At 43.6% G+C, this 19954-nt stretch overlaps 1 protein-coding gene across 2 annotated transcripts in view; it reads right to left on the reverse strand.

Annotated features, from left to right (window-relative positions):
- CCDC146 (coiled-coil domain containing 146) overlaps positions 1-19954 on the reverse strand; it is a 112708-nt gene that overhangs the window by 88161 nt on the left and 4593 nt on the right. For both annotated transcript variants that reach the window (XM_050936814.1, XM_050936821.1), the window contains exon 2: positions 271-438. In XM_050936814.1, coding sequence (XP_050792771.1) covers positions 271-426 — 156 coding nt within the window. In that variant the 5' untranslated portion in view covers positions 427-438. The remainder of the gene's footprint in view (positions 1-270; positions 439-19954) is intronic.

The following is a 19954-nucleotide window of genomic DNA, read 5'->3' on the forward strand; positions in this document are numbered from 1 at the left end:
AAACGACTGACCATGAGACACCACCTTTATTATGGAGGACAAATCTGTCTCCATCTCCCATTAATCCTTGACATATCTGCCAAAACTGCCAACACCAGATCTTCTTGTTGTGGTTGTTTTTGTGATGTGGGTCCCTATCCATTAGGAAACAGAGAAGACCACCAACTCATTTCATATAGGCCAAACAGCTAAAAATGGTAACAACTTTAAGTTGCTAGCAACAGTTGCTGGATTTCAGACAATTAACACTTGTATTATAGAAAGCTATACCTCATCTAGGTACTGAAATGCAAGACTTGCAGCTACATCAATGGATCCCTCATCCTGGATATTAATCGATGGAGCTATGGCATAAATAGGCTCCTCTTTCTCTGTTTCTGGTTCTGAGTCACTGGAACTGGAACTTTCTTCACCAGCATCACTCATTTTTTCAAAATTCTGTGAAGTAATAAAAATACCAGTATTCAGCATTTATAGATCTTTAGAAACACACATGCTATGCAAGTAGGATTGCCAATTTTGGTTGGGTTTATTCCTGGAGGTTTCATCACATGACATAATCTTTCATTAAAGGTTAATCTTTAATTCCTGGAGATTGGGCAATCCTATATGCAAGAGATGAAGAAAACAAAGATACAATGTGAGTTGGAATGAGACCTGCGTTCAAATAAAGAAAACCACACAATGATCGCTTTCAGAGGTTTGCCTTAATGAAAGCTGTAAAGAGACTATGTCCCACTCTATGTATAAATGCTATAAAACCCTTTTAATGGTTTAGTTACACTATAAATCTGTAGATAGAAAGATAGAAGACAATCCTCCTTACAGCATAGTTAAACGTTTTGAGAGCTATACCTGCATCTCTTTATTGGCATCATCCTATAAAGTGCAGAGAGCCCTCACCTCCAAGTGATTTGAGGCGGTAGAGAGGCATTTATAGGCCAGATTTACAATTTTTGCCAGCATAGCTATGTTGGCGAGGAGTGGAGAGGAAGACAAAAATCACACCCCAATCAATACAGCTATGCAAGCAAAGCCACCTGTGTAAATAAAATTTATAGTGGTAAAGAGTCCTTTTAATGATATAGATCGGGGTAGGCAACCAATGGCACACATGCCAAAGGCGGCACGCAAGCTGATTTTCAGTGGTACTCACACTGCCCGGGTCCTGGCCACCTGTCTTGGTGGGCTCTGCATTTTAATTTAATTTTAAATGAAGTTTCTTAAACATTTTAAAAACCTTATTGACTTTACATTCAACAAAAGTTTAGCTATATATTATAGACTTATAGAAAGAGACTTTCTAAAAATGTTAACGTATTACTGGCACACGAAATCTTAAATCAGAGTGAATAAATGAAGACTCGGCACACCACTTCTGAAAGGCTGCTGACCCCTGGTATAGATTGTTGTTTGAGGAGCTGGTTTAGGTCCTTTTACTGGTATATGCTGTGCAGTATTGCTGCTGTAGTTAGACCAGCAAAGTCTTCATAGTATAGACTAGCGCTTTGATTCAAATTGCTATAATTCAAGACATTTTTCAGAAGTTTGTTTCCTCTTGACCTGTAGATTTTATTAGTTTGAATCACAAATTAGGCTCTATCTGGCTGATGGTGAATACTGGGAGGAGTTTGACTGCAGTGACTCAGATAACTAAGAAAAAAATTGTCATTAACATTTTTGTCAAGACTCAATTAATTATATTTATTTTTCTGTAGTGAAGGAACTAGTATGTGTTAAAGAGGAGTCTCTCACTAAACACATTTTATAATCGCATCTTACTATTTTGTGACTTGTTCATATTTTTTCCATGTTAGATTTTAATTGTTTTTCTGTAATGTACATAGATTCAGCAGAATAAAGTCAGATTATTTTTTGCACTAAAGTAGTTCCTATGGGGGCCCAGTATAGGTAGCATGCAAACACAATATAAGAAGGCAATCTTGCCCCAGAGAGCTTACTGTTTAGGGCTCAAAATATGACATACATCCATGGAGCTTTAGTATCACCTTCAAGTCAATATAAACAGATGTTCCCTGACAGGATCATAAAATTTACAAACAGGACACAAATACTAAAAACATTACATTATCTCAGCCCCAGCCCATGATTTAGTTGGTGTGGGTCCTGCTTTGAGCAGGGGATTGGACTAGATGACCTCCTGAGGTCTCTTCCAATCCTAATATTCTATGAATCTATGATCTTGTCCATACAGGAATTCTTATGTAGTAACAACTCAAATAGCAACAATTAATCATGATAATTAAAGGACCAGCAAAAACACCACCACCAAATACATAAACTGAATTACAGTGATCATGTTACCACAGTTAAACACGTTCCCTGTCTGAATAGTTTACAACCTAAGGGACTTGTTTCAAAACCACTTGCTTGTGCAAGCAGTTCCACTGAATTCAATGGGCTGGAATGGCCTCTCCCTCAGTAAAACTTCTAGCAGAATGTTAAGAAAGAGGAAAAATTGGAAGATTTCTTGACGTTTCCCCTCACATTTTTCTGCTGGAGAGGTGCAGGATCATCCCTAAACCAAACAAATCCTATAGAATCCACAAAAATCCAGGGCTGTCCTAGGGTAACCAGGTGTCCGGTTTTCAATGGGAACACCTGTCAAAAAGGGATCCTGGCGGCTTCGGTCAGCACTGCTGACAGGGCCATTGACTATCCAGTTGGTGTCGCTGCACAGCAGGGCTGACAAACTCCCTGCTAGCCTCTGCTTCACAGGCTCCTAGGAAGCAGCTGGTATGTCCCTCCTGGCTCCTACACGTAGGCAGGGTTTGGGGAATCTAGGGCATGTGAGCCAGATCTGGTAGCAGCCCCATAGTTAATTTCACCTGGCCAACGGTGCCCCCTGCAGGTCAGGAGCCATGAGCGCCAGCTTGCCCTGTTGTGGGGGGAAGCCCTGAGTCTCAGCGCCTCCTCGTGGGGCTGGAGCCACTGGGCCTGCTCATCTCACTGTGGGGGGAAGCCCCGAGCCTCTGCACCCCCCTGGATGGGTTTCTGGGAGGGCTTTGGAGTTGTGCTCTGGCTCCGCTCCAGCTCCAGGCAAAACCTGCAGCTCCACTGCTCCAGAGCTGCTCTGCACTCCAGCTCCGGGCTCCACTCCAAAGCCCTGGTTTCTGGGGCTCAATGGCCCATGACAGAAAAAAGATTCCCCGCTCCAGAGCCCACACCCTCAGCCAGAACCCTCACTCCCCACCCTGCCATGACCCAACCCTCTGTCCCAGCCCTGATCCCCCTCCCACCCTCTGAACCCCTCAGTTCCAGCCCAGGGCACCCTCTTGCATCTCAAACTCCTCAACCCCAGCCCCACCCCAGAGTCTGCAGTGCTATCCAGAGCCCTCACCCCCCCCGCACCCTAAGTTCCTACCCCAGCGCAGAGCCCCCTCCTGCCCTCTGAACCCCTTGGTCCCAGCCTAGAGCACCCTCTCCACTCAAAATCCATCAGCCTCAGTCCCACATTAGAGCCCTCACTCCCCCCACCCCCACCCCCCAACCCCTTGCCTCAGCCTGGAGCCTCCTCCCGTACTCCAAACCCCTTGGTAGAACCCTCCAGCCTGGAGCCCCCTCCTACATCCCAAACTCATTTCTGGCCACACCCCAGAGCCTGTACCCCCTGCCAGAGTCCTCAAATCCTCCTGCACCAGCCCAGTGAAAATGAATGAGTGAGAGTGAGGAGAGCAAGTAACAGGTGAGGGGCTGGGATGGAGTGAGCGGGGGTGGGGCCTTGGAGAAGGGGTCGGACATGGACGGGACCTCAGAGGAGGGGCAGGGCAAGGGAGTTTGGTTTTTTGTGAGTAGAAAGCTGGCAACTCTACTGCCTGGCCCCACAGAGCCAGTGTGCCTTTACACTGTCCCTTTATTTCTGGTGGCACTCCTGTTTGGTAGTGTATCTCCAAACAGTTGTTAAACCAGGGCCTTTCCCTAGTTATGGCTACCCAAGGGTACCCCTAAAGGGAAGAATCTCTACTATGGATAGGCTCCTGCAGCCAACATTACCTTTTATCTGAACTTCCTTAGGGCTAGTCAAGGGATAAGATGTGAGTTCCCCTCTCCTCCCATCCAGCATGAAATTGCCCATCTCTACTCCTGGCCTTCCCAAACCTCTTACATTAGAAGGAGACATATGCACAGAAAAGGGACCCTAAATACGTGGATCTTGGGGGCATGATCTGGTCTAATGGTATTACTCATGTGAGTTAAAGTTATTCATGTTTATAAGTGTTTGCAAGATCAGGCTCCAAATTACAAAACATGAAAACACAAGAGAAAATAGCACCATTGCTGAGAAAAGGGAGAAAGTTGGTAAATTACTGAAGAAAAGAAGGGGGTAGGAAAGATTTCTGGAAGAAGTGGCTTTTAAGGCGGTTGTTGTAAGTAATATCAGAAAAGTTATTATATCTTCCATACACACTGTGACGTTGTCTAATTAAAATATAACCATGCAAATCATTATTGTTACCACTGCTATATAATTGCAACTAATCTTATACAAAGTGTGACACATGGCCGGAAAGGGTTAAACAGCTGGCAGGCTAAATAACCCAGAGCCAAACTTTAAAGTCATGTTAGAAAGGTATGTGAATGCTAACTAGGGCCATTCGATGCTAGATAGGCTAGAACTCTGAAATGAAAACTTATGTTGTTAGAAGTGATACTAATTCTGTGTGTTTACTTATATATGCTAACCATGTAAACAGACAGTTCCTGTCTGTCACTACAGCTATTGATTCAGAGATTGAAAGGGAATATTAACATTTGATGAATTTTGGTTGCAATGATGTCATTGTCTATGTGTCTCTTATCCATTAAGCAGTTAATCACAAACTGTAAAATTATTTCATGTTAATCCATGTAGTTAATTACCGGTGAGGTTTAGGAAACAGAAGGTTATTCTTTACCCAGGATTGTATGGACAAGTGGATGCTAGAAAACTGCATAAAAGACCATTGGGTCCCGATCCCTTTTATTTCAGAGCTGCTTGAGGTTTCATGCAGGGGAAGCCTAAACCATAAGGACTGAGACCTAGTTCTGACTGGACTACCCTGAATACAAACGTTGGACTATAAACTAGAAACTATTTCTGGAAGATCTCTTTGCATCTACAAAGTTCACCATCTTTGCTATGAATTGGAACCTCAGGAACTGAACTCGTGTCTGTCTGTATATTGATCTTTTAACTTATATTCTCTCTTTTCTTTTTTAATAAATGTTAGTGTAGTTAATAAGAATCGGCTGTATGTATGTATGTGGCTAAGATCTGGAATATTCATTAACCAGGAGGTAAGGTGTCTGATCCTTTGGGATTGGGAGAACCCTTTTTATATGATGAGTAAGATTTTCATTAATCCTCATCATATTTGACTTGGGTGTCTAGGTGAAGGCCTGAGGCTGGGTTACTTTAAGGGAACTGTGCTGTTGGCTTCTGAGTAATCAGTGAGGTATAATAGGAGCTGTTTTGTGCTGGCTTGGTAAATCTAAGTATTGGAATATCCACCAGCTTCAGGGATTGCCTGCCATGTTCTTTGCAGTTCACCCTACTTGACTGACCTCAGTTGGCTCCTCCGGGACACTGGTCACACACGCTCTATCCTAAAACACTGTGAAGAGTTCAATAACAGTTACAAACAGTGATAAAATAAAAAGGTATTTAGCCCAAGTCAGAAGTGAATAAAGATCTAAGAATTTGGCTGTATTATATTCCTCCTCTTGTGTTTGGCAAAATCCCATCTTTATAATACTGTTTTATGAATGGAGGTCACCAAATTTCTGGCATTAGTGGGAGCCAGCTCTACAATACTCTAGGTAACTAGAGGCCCCAACCAAGACTGTAGAGACCATCCTGCTTGGTTCTATACTACAGATAGTATGAGACAGTGTTTGCCCCTAAAAGCTTACAATCTAAATAGACAAGACAGACACAAAGTACTATTACCTCCATTTTATAGATGGGGAATAGAGGCACAGAGAGATTAAGCAATTTACCTAGAACTGAGAAATGAACTCAGATCTATGGAACCTGAGTCTAGTGCCTTAACCACAGAGTTACCCTGCCTCTCAATTTTACTTTAATTTACAATTTTAAATTATTACATGACACACAGTAAGGCTCATATTTGTACCACGTTTGCAAAGCACCCACAAGTGTCATTTTTTGCCATTATGTAAAGGATCTCCTATATAGAGAGCATGCAGCTGCTCCAAAGCCACTGAGCTGATCTAGGCTCAGGTTCATGGACATATACAAGAGGGACTCAAAAACTTTCAACATTGACAACACAATCTGGAAAGATTCTACTAGCAATAGGCTATACTGGATGTCTTAACTTTCCTACTCAGATCTGAACCTTAGAGTTCAGAACATGAGAAGCTAGCATGAAACCTCCAAACTTAATTACCAGCTTGGATCTGATATCGTTGCCACCAGCCAGAAAATTCCAGTGTCTGGCTCACTTTGATCTCCCCAAAACCTTCCCTGGGGGACCCGCAGACTCAGATGCCCTGAGTCTCACTACCAAGGAAAATAACCCACTTCCCTTCCCCCTCTTTACCTCCTCCCAGATTTCCCCGCCCTGGGTACTCTAGGATATTCCCTGCTTCAAGTCCTTGAAATACAAGTACCTGAGAGATCAAATCTCTCCCTCCCCTCACCCAGAGAGTATGCAAAGTCAGGCTTAGTAATTCTAACACAAAGAGATTTTCCCCCTCCCTTTGTTTCTTAGCCTTAACTAGTGAAAAAGCTCAAACAAGTCTTAAAAAGAAAGCTTTATATAAAAAGAAAGAAAAAGACATAAAAATGGTCTCTGTATCAAGGTGACAATATACAGGGTCAATTGCTTAAAAGAAAAAATGAATAAACAGCCTTATCCAAAAAGAATACAATTTAAAACATTCCAGCAACTACACACATGTAAATACCAAAAAAACAATATAAACCTATTGTCTTACTATCCTTGTACTTACAACTTGGAAACAGAAGATGAGAAAACTTGGAGATAAGAGAGATCAGTCTCAGAGCTGAGAGGGCCACCGAACCAAGACAGAGAACTCACACCCAAACTTCCCTCCGCCCAGTTTTGAAAGTATTTTGTCTCCTGATTGGTCCTCTGGTCAGGTGTTTCAGGTCACTGTTTGTTAACCCTTTTATAGGTGAAAGAGACATTAACCCTTAGCTATCTGTTTATGACACTGGAGGACTGTGCTGCACCAGAGAGTCAAAGAATTTGAAGAGAGGTGGTTGAGAGAGGAAAAAAAGAGAAGAGAGCACAGAGGAAAAGGCAGCAGGTCTCAAGAGCTAGTAGTAATTTGGCTTCAACCTCTGGCCCTGCACTTTCAGGGCCGGTGCAAGGAAGTTTCGTGCCCTAGGCGAAACTTCCACCTTGCACCCCCCCCAGCTAACCCTGCCCCTCCCACGGCAGCTAACTTAGCCCCCCACTTGGGGAGCCCCCCCCAGCAGCTACCCCCCCCACTGCAACAGCTAACCCCTCTCCCCCCGTCCCCCCATGGCAACTAACCCTGCCTAGGGAGACTTCCTCCCATCCCCCCCCCGGCAGCTGACCCTGCCTGGGGAGACTTCCCCCCTTCCCTGCCCCCAGCAGCTAACCCTGCCTGGGGAGACTTCCCCCCCTTCTCCTCCCCTCCCCCGGCAGCTAACCCTGCCTGGGGAGACTTCCCCCCTTCCCCCGGCAGCTAACCCTGCCTGGGGAGACCTCCTGTGGAAACTAAGCCTGCCTGAGTAGCCCACCTCAGCTCTGCCTCATCCACTGAGCACATTGGCGCTGCTCTAATTCTCCTCCCCGCCCAGGCTTGCGGCGCTGATTGGAGGAGACTTAGAGCTCGGCTGTGTGCTCAGCGGAGGAGGCAGAGTGGAGGTAAGCTGGGGCAGGGAGCAGTTCCCCTGTGCGCCCCCCCCTTGTTATTGTGGGCAACTCTCTGCGCGCACCCCCCCACCCAGCTTACCTCCACCTCCTCGCCTGAGGGGGCTTTTAGGCGCCCCCAACCACTAGGCGCCCTAGGCGGCCACCTAGTTTGCCTAAATGGTTGCACTGGCCCTGTGCACTTTACATGTGCATTATCTATGGCAAGGACTGTCACTTGGATACTGGACTTTTTAGCCACTCATGATGCTATAGCATGACACACAGTAACTAAACTGCTTTGGTGCCTGCACCGTCATATTTTGAAATGAACAGTTAGCATTCAATGTAAGTGATCTTTTGTAACACAGTCAAACTTTATATATAAGGTATAATTTCATGTTTTGGATTGTAACTAGCTACAAAATGAGGCTTTAGGGTGCAGCTGCTGTTCTCCACACTCCCAATGACACAGCGTATTATCTCAGTTGACCCACTGATTGCCAGCCTGCTGTAGTCTTTTATAGCTCCAAACATTTTCTGTGGCCTTCTGTAAAGGTTCACTTTGTGCTCTGTCCTCTTACACATCTTTCTGTGTTTTGTCAACAACAGAAATAAATTCACGTAAGACTATATTTTCATCTGCTTCACAATGGCAGTAACTGTCTGCTATGCAGAGAACTTGGCATTCTGTTGCAGCACTGAGTACTAGCACAGGCCAAATTCGTTGTGCTAAGTAGAACCCACCCAAAAATTAGCCTAGCTTGCCATCCCTTCAAACCTATAATGTTGTATGTAATGAATTAGTTTTTTCCTAACCTAAAATTGTTTACAATAAAATGACAGAAGTCAGGATTAAATTGAAGTAAAATAGATAAACATACTTTTCTTTCTGAGTGGGTTCCAAATCAGTATTTGAAATAGCACAATTTAGATCTCTCAGATAAAAATTCCAGTATCTTCCAACTCAAAAACCAGAGTGCCAAGTCTTGAGAAAATAGCCCCTGCCCTTTTTTTGAGAACCGTTGCCGGGGGGGGAAAAAACAAACACAAAAGTGTTGTATCATTTACATTTGGCCAATGAAAAGTACGGTGATCTCTTAGGGCAGTGAAATCTTTGAATGGTAAAATTTAAGCCTGCTTTTAGTGCTGTTTGGAATTCCTTCAAGGATGTTTTGACTTTTACCAATAGATTTAAGGAACTATATTTGCTAATGGAAAAAACCAATGTGATTGCCTCCTGGAGGAGTCAAAACATTGTGAAACCAAATGTAAACAGAACAGATGCCAAGACTGAATCCAGGAAATATTGTACATAAACATGTACACATATTGATAAATAAAATAATTTTCATCAGCAAACTGTTAAAATTGCTAAATATGTTTATTATCTCAATGTTGCTGCTGTTTTGTTCAGGTCTCTAAGCCATGCTGAAAGATTTTAAGAAAAAGAAACAAAGGCTACATGGAAGAAATTCTAAACAGAGATAAAGAATCCATGTGTGTGGGAGTGAGTGTTGATATATGGCATTCACACTGTAGGTTGCAGTTACACTATCTAAGCTGGGGGTTCTCAACCTTTTTCTTTCTGAGGCCCCCTGAATATGCTAAAAAAACTCCACAGCCCACCTGTGCCACAACTGTTTTTCTACATATAAAAGCCAGGGTCAGTGTTAGGGGGTAGCAAGCAGGGCAGTTCCCTGGGGCCCCAGGCCTGTGAAGCTAAGCGGCTCAGGCTTCGGCTTCAGCCCTGGGTGACAGGGCTCGGGGCAGCAGGGCTTCAGCTTTCTGCCCTGGACCCCAGTGAGTCTAATGCCGGCCCTGCTTGATGGACCCCCTGAAACCTGCTTGCAGCCCCCCAGGGGGCCTCGGACCCCTGGTTGAGAACTGCTTATCTAAACTATTTGAGGGGAAGAACTAACAAAGCTATGTTGTTCTTAAAATGGAAGCAGTTTGTACTGTAAAAGGCATATGCCATTCCCCATAGACCTAATATAAATTTATAATTAATACATCAATTGCCTCCCAAATACTGGAATTAAAAAGTACCTTGGGAGATACTAGACTTTAAAGGCCACAATGCAAAGCAGAGAAATTACATTGTATTCCAATATCTAAAGAGTGAAATGTCTAATTCAAATATAAATGTAACTTGGAATGAGTTATAAACTTACACAATGGTTCTACAGTTTTGGAATGTCTTCAGAATGCAGATGTGCACTGCAGATGCAGGTTTGCCTCCTGGCCTGGGTAGAGAGCCTTGTACTAGCTGGGCTCAAGCTATCGTGCTAAAAATAGCAATATGGACATGAAGACTTGAGCTCTCAAGTCTAGCTCCAACCCAGGCTGCAATGTCCATACTTCAATTGTTAGCCTGAGAGCTGGAGCGCCACTAGCACTAGCTCAAGCCCTGCTAGCGTCAGTTTGTCTACCCAAGCTGGGAGGTTTGCTCCCCGTTGCAGTGTAGACTTATCCAAAGAGGCCAACGCCTTGATCTTGCACTGAGAACTGCAAGACAGACAAACTTTTAATCTCCAATGAAGTCACACAGAGATCCAGCCAATGGAGCAGCTTGCAGTATTGAGTCATAAGTGACTTACCCAAGGCCACATAGAAAGGTCTTAGCAATCAAGAACTGAACCCAGATCCTGAGTCCAAGTCCAATGCCTTAACCATAAGACCCCTTTAGTAAAGGGTTCTATGTATGAACCAAAATAGAATCAAGTTCTTCCTCTCCTAGCTGTGTTAATTTTTGCAGGAGTGAAAAACAGAATAAACTTATTGCAGATACTCAAATAAGATAAAATCCAGTGCATGCAGATGGAGCAGATATGCTGCTTATGAAGGTACCATATTTATACACTCTCTCTTCATAGAAGAATTGCCAAATTAAATAGAATTGACAGTCCCTTTAAACTTTCATTCTTCAAATTTAGAAACTGAATTACAGAGAAACACATTTTATTAAATTATTAATAACTGCCAGTCACCCAGTCTTAGCGTTCAAAGACTCCTCGAGTTCAGCTTTTCAACTTTACACATGAAAGATTCAGAAAGCACTACAATTGCTCTTCTCTGCACTTGTCTCAAAGTAGTAGGAACACAGATTCTTTGCCAGAGTAATACCACATTGTAAATTTTTAGTACTGAAGTAGCACACTAAAGAGGTGTCTTCTTTTACTAACTTAAGCTTGTTTAACAATTATGCATTCAAGTTAACGTATATTTGCATAAATTAAGACCACAGAGCCAGAGGGTGGAACCTTACTCATAATGATAAGCAGTTACCATGCAACCAATACAATGGCCTTAAATGGAACTACTCATGCAAGTCACTAATTACTCATCAGTATGAGTAAGCAGAGGTGCCAACCTCTCGGGAGTGCTTGACCCCCTGCTCCGCCTCAGGCCCCGCCCTCACTCCATCCCTTGCCCCAGGCTTGCCTCTTCTCAACCCTGCCCCTTCTTGCTCCTCCCCCTGCCTCTTCCTGCCCTCGTTCTCCCCTATACCCCCAGTGCATCCTGCATGCCACTGAACAGCTGAGTGTGATGAGCGGGAGGCACTGGGGGAGGGGGGAGCTGACTGGCAAGGCCCATGGGCAGGAGGACGGGGGGAGGGGGAGGAACTGATCTGCAGGTCTGCCAGTGGGTGCTGAACAGCCACTATTTTTTTTCCATGGGTGCTAGAGCCCCAGAGCACCCACCGAGTCAGTGCCTATGTGGTTCACATAGAGATTCACAACGGGGCTCATAGCTGGTGCTCTCGTAATAGATGTTGTAGCTAAGGCTGCGATTAATCATAGGTATTTTTAGTGAAAGTCATGGACAAGTCACTGGCAATAACCAAAAGGTCGTGGCCAGTGACCTGTCCATGATTTTCATTAAAAATACCCAGAACTAAATCTTAGGTGCTTGAGGGAGGGCGGGGAGAGATGCTGCTGCTCCTGGGGGTGGGGAGTGGCCCGGGGCCCTGCTGCCACTGCTGCTCCTGTGTGGGAGGGGTGGCTCGGGGGCCTACCGCTGCTGCTACTGCTGCTTTGGCCAGGGGGCAGCCCATGGCCCAGCAGCTACCATTCTGGTTCAGGAGGCGGCCCAGGACCCTGCTGCCACTGCTCCTCTGAGCCGCCGCCACTGCTCCACTGCTTCCACCGCTGCCGCTGCAGAAGTCATGGAGGCCCCAGAAAGTCATGGAATCTGTGACCTCTGTGACAGACTCGCAGCCTTAGTTATAGCATGTATCTGTACCATGCATGTCTTCTGGATGGAAATGGTCTGTTTGAATAAGCTTCTTTTAGAGATTAGTTCCTTGTCAACACACAATCTTGCACCAGTTCAATTAAATCTCCCTCAACCCTCTAGGGGTGTGTGTGAAGGAATGTTCGGTTGCTGAGTAGCGACGCCAGGTATTCTGTGCATCCAAGTTCATTTCCCCATGTGAAAGTAGAATAAATTATATTGTAAACATAAGAATGGATTAAAGAAATGTTATATGTACCTTTAAGCAGAAATAAGAAATGTTGAAATACAGGTGCCAGGAAAAAAGACATTAGGCATAAACAAGGGTGCTAATGGCGAAACATTAACAGAAGATCGGTAATAGTTAGTAAGGAAATAAGATATGCATGCCTAGCCCAGGTAAACTTATCAGATTCTGATTCCTTTGTTATCTTGCTAAGTGTTCGCCCTTTTATCTGTATAAATAAGATAGTTTGTGTCTTGCATGGGGCTCACATTATCTGGATGTTATTAGCAGAGCGCTGTGCTAATAAAACAGAGTGGTCTGACAAACTGTGAGTCCTGAGTCTAACTTTGACAATTTGGAGGTTCCACTGAGATGGCAACCGTCTTCACTGGGGCTGTGTGATTCCTGACCGTTTTTGTAGGACGACCGTGGCAGCTGGCACCTGGGCATTTGGCCCGAACGCTCCTCCACCAGAACAGAAAGGCGCATGACCACAGTGAAGTCTACGCCATTGCACCTGTTGGTTCCCACTCTGTTCTGGTAGGGATCCCGGGATCTGACATCAGGAATCTGGTCAGGTAATTATTTCTGTGTTTTGTCCGGACTGAGGACTGTCCTGTCTCTGTGTCTATCCGTCCTCCTGTGGAGTGTTTGAGTCTGGGTGCCGTCTCCGTCTGGGGATCGGCCGACCAAGGGGTTCCTGTCCCAGCGTTCTGAATGAGTGTAATCTGTACAATCGCAGCCGCACCGCACTTTGGGTAAAACCTTTGGTGTGAAAGCAAGGGCAATTGAGGCAGTAGCCTGTGGGCTCCTTTTGTTTGTTGCACCGGGCATAGCTCTGACGAACCCGAATTTCCTTCTTGTGTGATTGGTGTGTGAAGTCCTCCTGTATGAGTAACCAGACGTCTAAGTCAGGACAGTTCCCTAAACGAACGCCGGCTCATTTTATGTATTTTAGGATGGGTCCAGACTCCTGTAAAAAGGGTCTGGACTCCTGTAAATTTCTGGGAAAATGGTCTAGGCTAACTCAGGGGGATCCCAAAACTCAGTGGCCACTGTTAAAATCTTGGAACAAAGACCGAGTGGACGTTTTAAAGGACAAACTCGGCCAACCTAAAACTAAATTGGCTAAAGGAGAGGTTAATTGTTTCATGCAGTGGTGGGAAGAGGCAAATCGTAGGTGGACAAAATCAAAACTCGCCTCTCTCAAATATTCAAATAGTAAGTGAAAAGCTTTATTAAAAGCCTCCTCCCCAACCACCAGACCGAGCGCTCCCCTTTACCCTGTTCTCCAAACCCCAGATCGATCCAACCCCCTTTATACTCCCATCTCATTGTAAAAAGGACAAGACCCTTGTTCTGTTCCCCTTTGTTGTCTGCCTCAGAAACTGATTCTTTAATGTTCTACTACCAATTCAGCAAGCAGGGGGGCTTCTCAAATAGCCCCCACCGTTCCTGGTCCCTTTCCTTGAACATTTCTTTCAAAATTGTGAAGTGACCACAATAGCACTCACAAACGGTTCACTGGAAAAAAGCAGGATCGGGCCCAGAAAAGCAAGCAAGCAACAGATAAAGAAACTGAAAAACAGGTTGGAAGCCCTAAGGGCATAGTGTCAGGAGTAACAAAAGCAGTAAGTGCAGGCATGAACTCCTGGAACAATACTTAAAATGGTGAAATCTGAAGTGATAAAGGTGTCATTTTGAGAGATAAACAAGTGATTTAAGGAAAAAGAGTGAAAAGTTAGCTCTACAGAGGCTGGAGAGAATTAAGCAGTTAAACTTTGTGAAAATGTTAAAAAGGACCATGTTAAAGAGAGAGAATTCTTGGTTTCTTTGCAGACATTCTGAAGGGAAAATGGGCCCTTTTCCAGAAGAATGCCTGTAAATAATCCAAATATATATACAGCTATGTACAAACAAAACAGTGTAAAGGAATGCTAAGGAAAAGAACATGTGTATGCATTTATTTGTCTGTGAAAATATGTAAAGTTCTAAGAATCTAAGCCAGCACATCTGGTTTGTAAAACTCTTGTTTTCTAGGTGTGAGATAAATTGGTTTTGTTTTTGTTTTTAATGCCACTAAAAATTCATTTGACTCTTTAATTTAAAGTTGCAAAACTGACAGACCTTTTTGCAAGACACAGGTAATTAGTGTTGTTTGGCTTTGGGATTTAGCATTTAACCCTTAAGGGGTAACTTGATTCTTTACAAAATTTAAAATGTTTTTAAATAAAGACCAAGTTATGGCTGCAATAGGGCAGTCAAAATCAGAAGAATAAGGAGAGATTCTGAAGTCTTTTTGTTTGTTTGTTTGGTTTGGTTTGTAACAATAGCAGATAAGAGCTGTAGTGAAAGAATAAGAAATTAACAGTGACCCTCTGAAGCAACAGCAGAGATGAGGTGCACAAAACAAAAAGAAGCAATGTTAAAAACACTGGTCCTTAAAATGGCTACGTGTAATCAGACTGTCACTTTGATAAGAGTACATGAAAACTCTGTAAGAACAAAACAAACAGTTACACCTTATGTAAAAATTGATATGGCTAAAGTTTACAAAAAAGTTGTAGTATAGAAGAAATGTACATTTTCCTAGGACATGTGCAGTGTATATTGTAGAAGGGTAAAAGAAATGCAAATGAAAAGTGCTACTGAATTAAAATCCTATTAGGGCTCCAAAAAAAGCCGCAATAGACTGTTTTCTTTTTCAGATCTCCGTGTGTTTTTTAAGCAGGAGTTGAAAGTGGAAAGAAATCAAACCTCTGGTGGAAGTTGATTGTGTCCCTTTTAAGATAGAGTCTTTGAGCTCTGCTGATGGCCTTGAATCCAAAAGCCAAGTCTGTGTTGATGCAAATTACCTAACTGATAAAGGAAGGTGAGAACTGCCAGCACAGAAGAAATTGCCTAAATAAAAGACTTGGTATAACAAGATCCCTTTAAGAAATTTGATGCTAAATGTTATTGTTAATATTAAACATTGAAATAAATGTAATGTTGGTAAGTACCCCTGTAACAATGTATAGTGTGTATGATTTTTGGAAAAATCCTTGAAGGTAATATGGTAATGATGCTTCTCAGCTATTACCTGTGAATAAACTTAAAGCTTAACACAGCAGGAAAAACATTACAAACTTGGTCTGCTATATAAGAAAAAAAACTTCAGGTACACCACCTCATGAATTTAATAACTAAACAGTGGATAATTTCCCCATAACCCTTAAAAAGTAGAACCCATTAAAAGCTGGCCTGCCTATAGAACAAAAAACACAGGAAAATATGGTGGTATTTCCTCCATTTTGCCTGCAATCAGCAGGGTATTTGTAAAAGAAAGGAATCTTTTAAGTGATAATCAAAGCCACCCCGAAAGGGGTAGAAAAATGTTATTTTTGTCTTTTAGACAATCAGAAAAAGCTAATACCAGCTACAGAACAACTTATTACAAAAACAAATGAAAGTAAAAAACATACTGCAATAGCTATGGAATGTACTGAAATGCAGATATTTAAAACATAAGATGTTTTGGGTAATGTCAGAAAATATTAAGGTTTTGATGCATCTGTTAAAGCAAAGGAAAAATCATTGATACCTATCGATATAAATAAATGCAGTATGCCTCCAGTACGGTGAGACAAAATTTGTTAAGTAAAGAAATTGTTGTTAAAACCGCACACCAACAGGCTCTGGAACCAAAGATATGGAAAGTTAGCCCACTCCCCAGATTGCACCTGGGATTTTTCTGACTGTCCTGGACCTCAAGCCAGTGAGCTGTGGAGAAATGGAAACTATTGGACACCAGAGGTTGTACCAAGTGGACTCCTCAAAAGTGGGTATGCTTATCCATGCCTGTTCCGCCAAAGCCCTGTAATAAAGACATCTCACTAGAATCCTGGATGTAAAATAAAATTAATAATGAGACCAAAGTACTGTATAATAGGCTATGTGTATGTGTTAATTCTTGGGGAAAATTGTTTAAAAAGTGTTATAACCCACCAGAAGACAAATGTAAATGTAATATAAGTACTGTGTTTACCAATAATCACATTTACTATTTGCCACAATAACAACAAAAAGTCTCAGCTTACTGTAAGCACTGATTTAGCTGAGTTCTCTATCAGTCTTGGCACTGAATGGCAAAAAGTTACCAATCATCTGTTAAAAGGTAAAAAGGTAACATAGTTTTTAGAAAAAAAACAAACACCACCAATGTGGGAAACGGAACCATTCATATTATACACGCAAATGGGAACATATTAAGAATTGCCACTGCAGAAAAACATAACAGCTTACCATTGGTATAACATATTTTCTGTATGGTCTCCCACAACTACTGGCATACTAATGTTACTACCCCTAATTGTTTTTGGTTTTCAATTGTATGTGTTTAATTGAAATGTTTAAAATGTGCTGGTGGATAAAACAAATGTGTGCAAAGCTAAAGCCAGAGGCCCAAATCACCTCCCAGTATTTTATATTATGTGGACTAAATAAAAGGTGACACTGGAGTTTAATAATCTTAGTGTCAAAAGGGGGATATGTAGGAGCAGGATTTTATAATGTCCATAAGAATTAAAGTATAATTTGATTTCATCCTGCTAGCCACCCTTTTTAAACAGCAGAAAGAAATGATCCTCTGGGACTATAGGATTCTGTTTTCCCATATACATTACAAATTGGGCCCTCACTAACTCTCTGTTTTAAGATTTAGGTAGTAAGAGACAGGATTCTCTATTGTGTCTGTTAAGTAAATCAGAGAAACATTGAAGGCCTGGGTCTCAATGTAAATTGTCTTGGTTATTAATTGTAAAACTTAGCAAGATTTAATTTGCAATGCTTTTTTGCTCGATATAAAATACTACTGTTTGTATTCTCAATCTGTTTGTGTGAATGAGGAATGTATGCATCAGGAAAAGATAAGGTGTGAAGGCCATTGTTATAGCCAGAGTCAATGAAGAAGTAGTAAAGAGACTTAAAGAACATCAGAGAATCATCAGGCACTGCTTACTACCCAGACGGCTGTTAAACTGTCTGGCATCTCAGGCCATGTCTACATCTAAAATTTTGCAGCGCTGGTTGTTACAGCTGTATTAGTACAGCTGTATAGGGCCAGCGCTGCAGAGTGGCCACACTTACAGCAACCAGCGCTGCAAGTGGTGTTAGATGTGGCCACACTGCAGCGCTGTTGGGCGGCTTCAAGGGAGGTTCGGGGAACGCGAGAGCAAACCGCGGCGAAGCTGGTCTCCTTTCCCGGTTTGCTCTCTCGTTCCCCGAACCCCCGAACAAGCAGGTCTCCTTCCCTGCGGTTTGCTGGGTGGTTCGGGGAACGCGAGAGCAAACCCAGGAAAGGAGACCAGCTTCGCCGCAGTTTGCTCTCGCGTTCCCCGAACAAGCAGGTCTCCTTCCCTGCGGTTTGCTGGGTGGTTCCGGGAACGCGAGAGCAAACCGCGGCGAAGCTGGTCTCCTTCCCCGGTTTGCTCTCGCGTTCCCCGAACCCCGAGCAAGCAGGTCTCCTTCCCTGAGGTTTGCTGGGTGGTTCCGGGAACGCGAGAGCAAACCCGGGAAAGGAGACCAGCTTCGCCGCGGTTTGCTCTCGCGTTCCCCGAACAAGCAGGTCTCCTTCCCTGCGGTTTGCAGGGTGGTTCCGGGAAACGCGAGAGCAAACCGCGGGGAAGCTGGTCTCCTTCCCCGGTTTGCTCTCGCGTTCCCGGAACCACCCAGCAAACCTCAGGGAAGGAGACCTGCTTGCTCGGGGTTCGGGGAACGCGAGAGCAAGCCGGGGAAGGAGACCAGCTTGATTACCAGAGGCTTCCTCAGGTATGCTGGGATACCTGCTTATTCCACGGAGGTCAAGAAAAGCGCTGGTAAGCGTCTATACTTGATTACCAGCGCTGGATCACCAGCGCTGGATCCTCTACACCCGAGACAAAACGGGAGTACGGCCAGCGCTGCAAACAGGGAGTTGCAGCGCTGGTGGTGCCCTGCAGATGTGTACACCTCCTAAGTTGCAGCGCTGTAACTCCCTCACCAGCGCTGCAACTTTCTGATGTAGACAAGCCCTCAGAGTGGATACATGCTTCGCAGTGTTACAATGCACCACCCCCAGCGAACCAATCATCACCTCAGGACCACGCAGAGTCAATTGTGACTCCAGAAGAAGACGTAGAGGAACAGCCTGCAATACCTTACCATCTACGTTCTCATAAGGGTTGCCAGAAGCAGATGACAACCTAAAGCAAGGCCCAAGAAGAAGGAGTAGCGAGCCTAGCGCCTGCTGCCTGGTGGACATAAAACCGTGACTGCGGTTTCGTCAGTTGAGGTTGTCAGAGCTACAAGGGCCCTGCCTCCAACATGCACCTCCGATGGCGCCTGTTCCTCGGCTGCTGGTGTCCTAAGGTCTGGGGAATCCACCATGACAATTCTTTTATCCAGCAGCAAGTGTGGATAGCTCAGACCCTTATTATTTCTAAATGCTGGGTCTGCAGCCACATCCCAGCCCACTCTCAAACTGGTGTTCCTGTCCTGGCTATCCCACTCAATTCCCCAGACCTCACTGGAGGACCTTGTCTGTTTAACACAAAATGGAACAGTAATGACACTTGGGAAGAGGCTATTGGCAGTTCCTTTATCCCACTTGGGAGAGTAATACACCAGGCAAAAAGACTCCTGAGGTTACAAGCAGTAGTTAAAATAATAGCAAATAAAACTGGAGAAAGTTTAAGAGCCCTGGCCAAAGAAATAGGGGCGATCCAACAGGTGGCCCTCCAAAACCGTCAGGCATTGGACATAGTGCTGGTGGCCAAAGGAGAGACCTGTGCTCTCATTGGAAAACAATGTTGTGTGTTTATACCTGACAATACCAATGAGGTAATAGATCGCTGTAGCCACTTAGAACAAATCTCATATCTTCCCCATGAAGAGCCGAGTTCTTTATGGAAGTGGCTAAGTAACCTATTCAATTTCTCTGGCATAGGAAACTGGTTGTTTCAGGGAGCCCTGACTATCCTGTTTGGAATCCTAATAATTTTTGTATGTTTTCAGTTAGTCTCCTGTTGTATCCAAAATCGTGTAAGGCATGCCACCCAGGTGACTGCCCCAAAACAGAGTGCTAATATGATGATTTTGAATATTGCTGATAAAACAAAAAGATAAAGAACATTTAATATGTGGAACCCAGTAAAATGTTGGTCATGGCGTGAGCTTGACCAAAAGGAGGGATTGTGAAAGTAGAATAAATTATATTGTAAAAATAAGAATGGATTAAAGAAATGTTGTATGTACCTTTAAGCAGAAATAAGAAATGTTGAAATACAGGTGCCAGGAAAAGAAACATTAGGCATAAACAAGGGTGCTAATGGCGAAACATTAACAGAAGATCAGTAATAGTTAGTAAGGAAATAAGATATGCATGCCTAGCCCAGGTAAACTTATCAGATTCTGATTCCTTTGTTATCTTGCTAAGTGCTCGCCCTTTTATCTGTATAAATAAGATAGTCTGTGTCTTGCATGGTGCTCATATTATCTGGATGTTATTAGCAGAGCACTGTGCTAATAAAACAGAGTGGTCTGACAAACTGTGAGGCCACGGCTACACTGGCATTTTACAGCGCTGCAACTTTCGCGGTCAGGG

This window comes from Gopherus flavomarginatus, chromosome 1 (genome assembly GCF_025201925.1).
Source record: "Gopherus flavomarginatus isolate rGopFla2 chromosome 1, rGopFla2.mat.asm, whole genome shotgun sequence".
NCBI lineage: Eukaryota > Metazoa > Chordata > Testudines > Testudinidae > Gopherus > Gopherus flavomarginatus.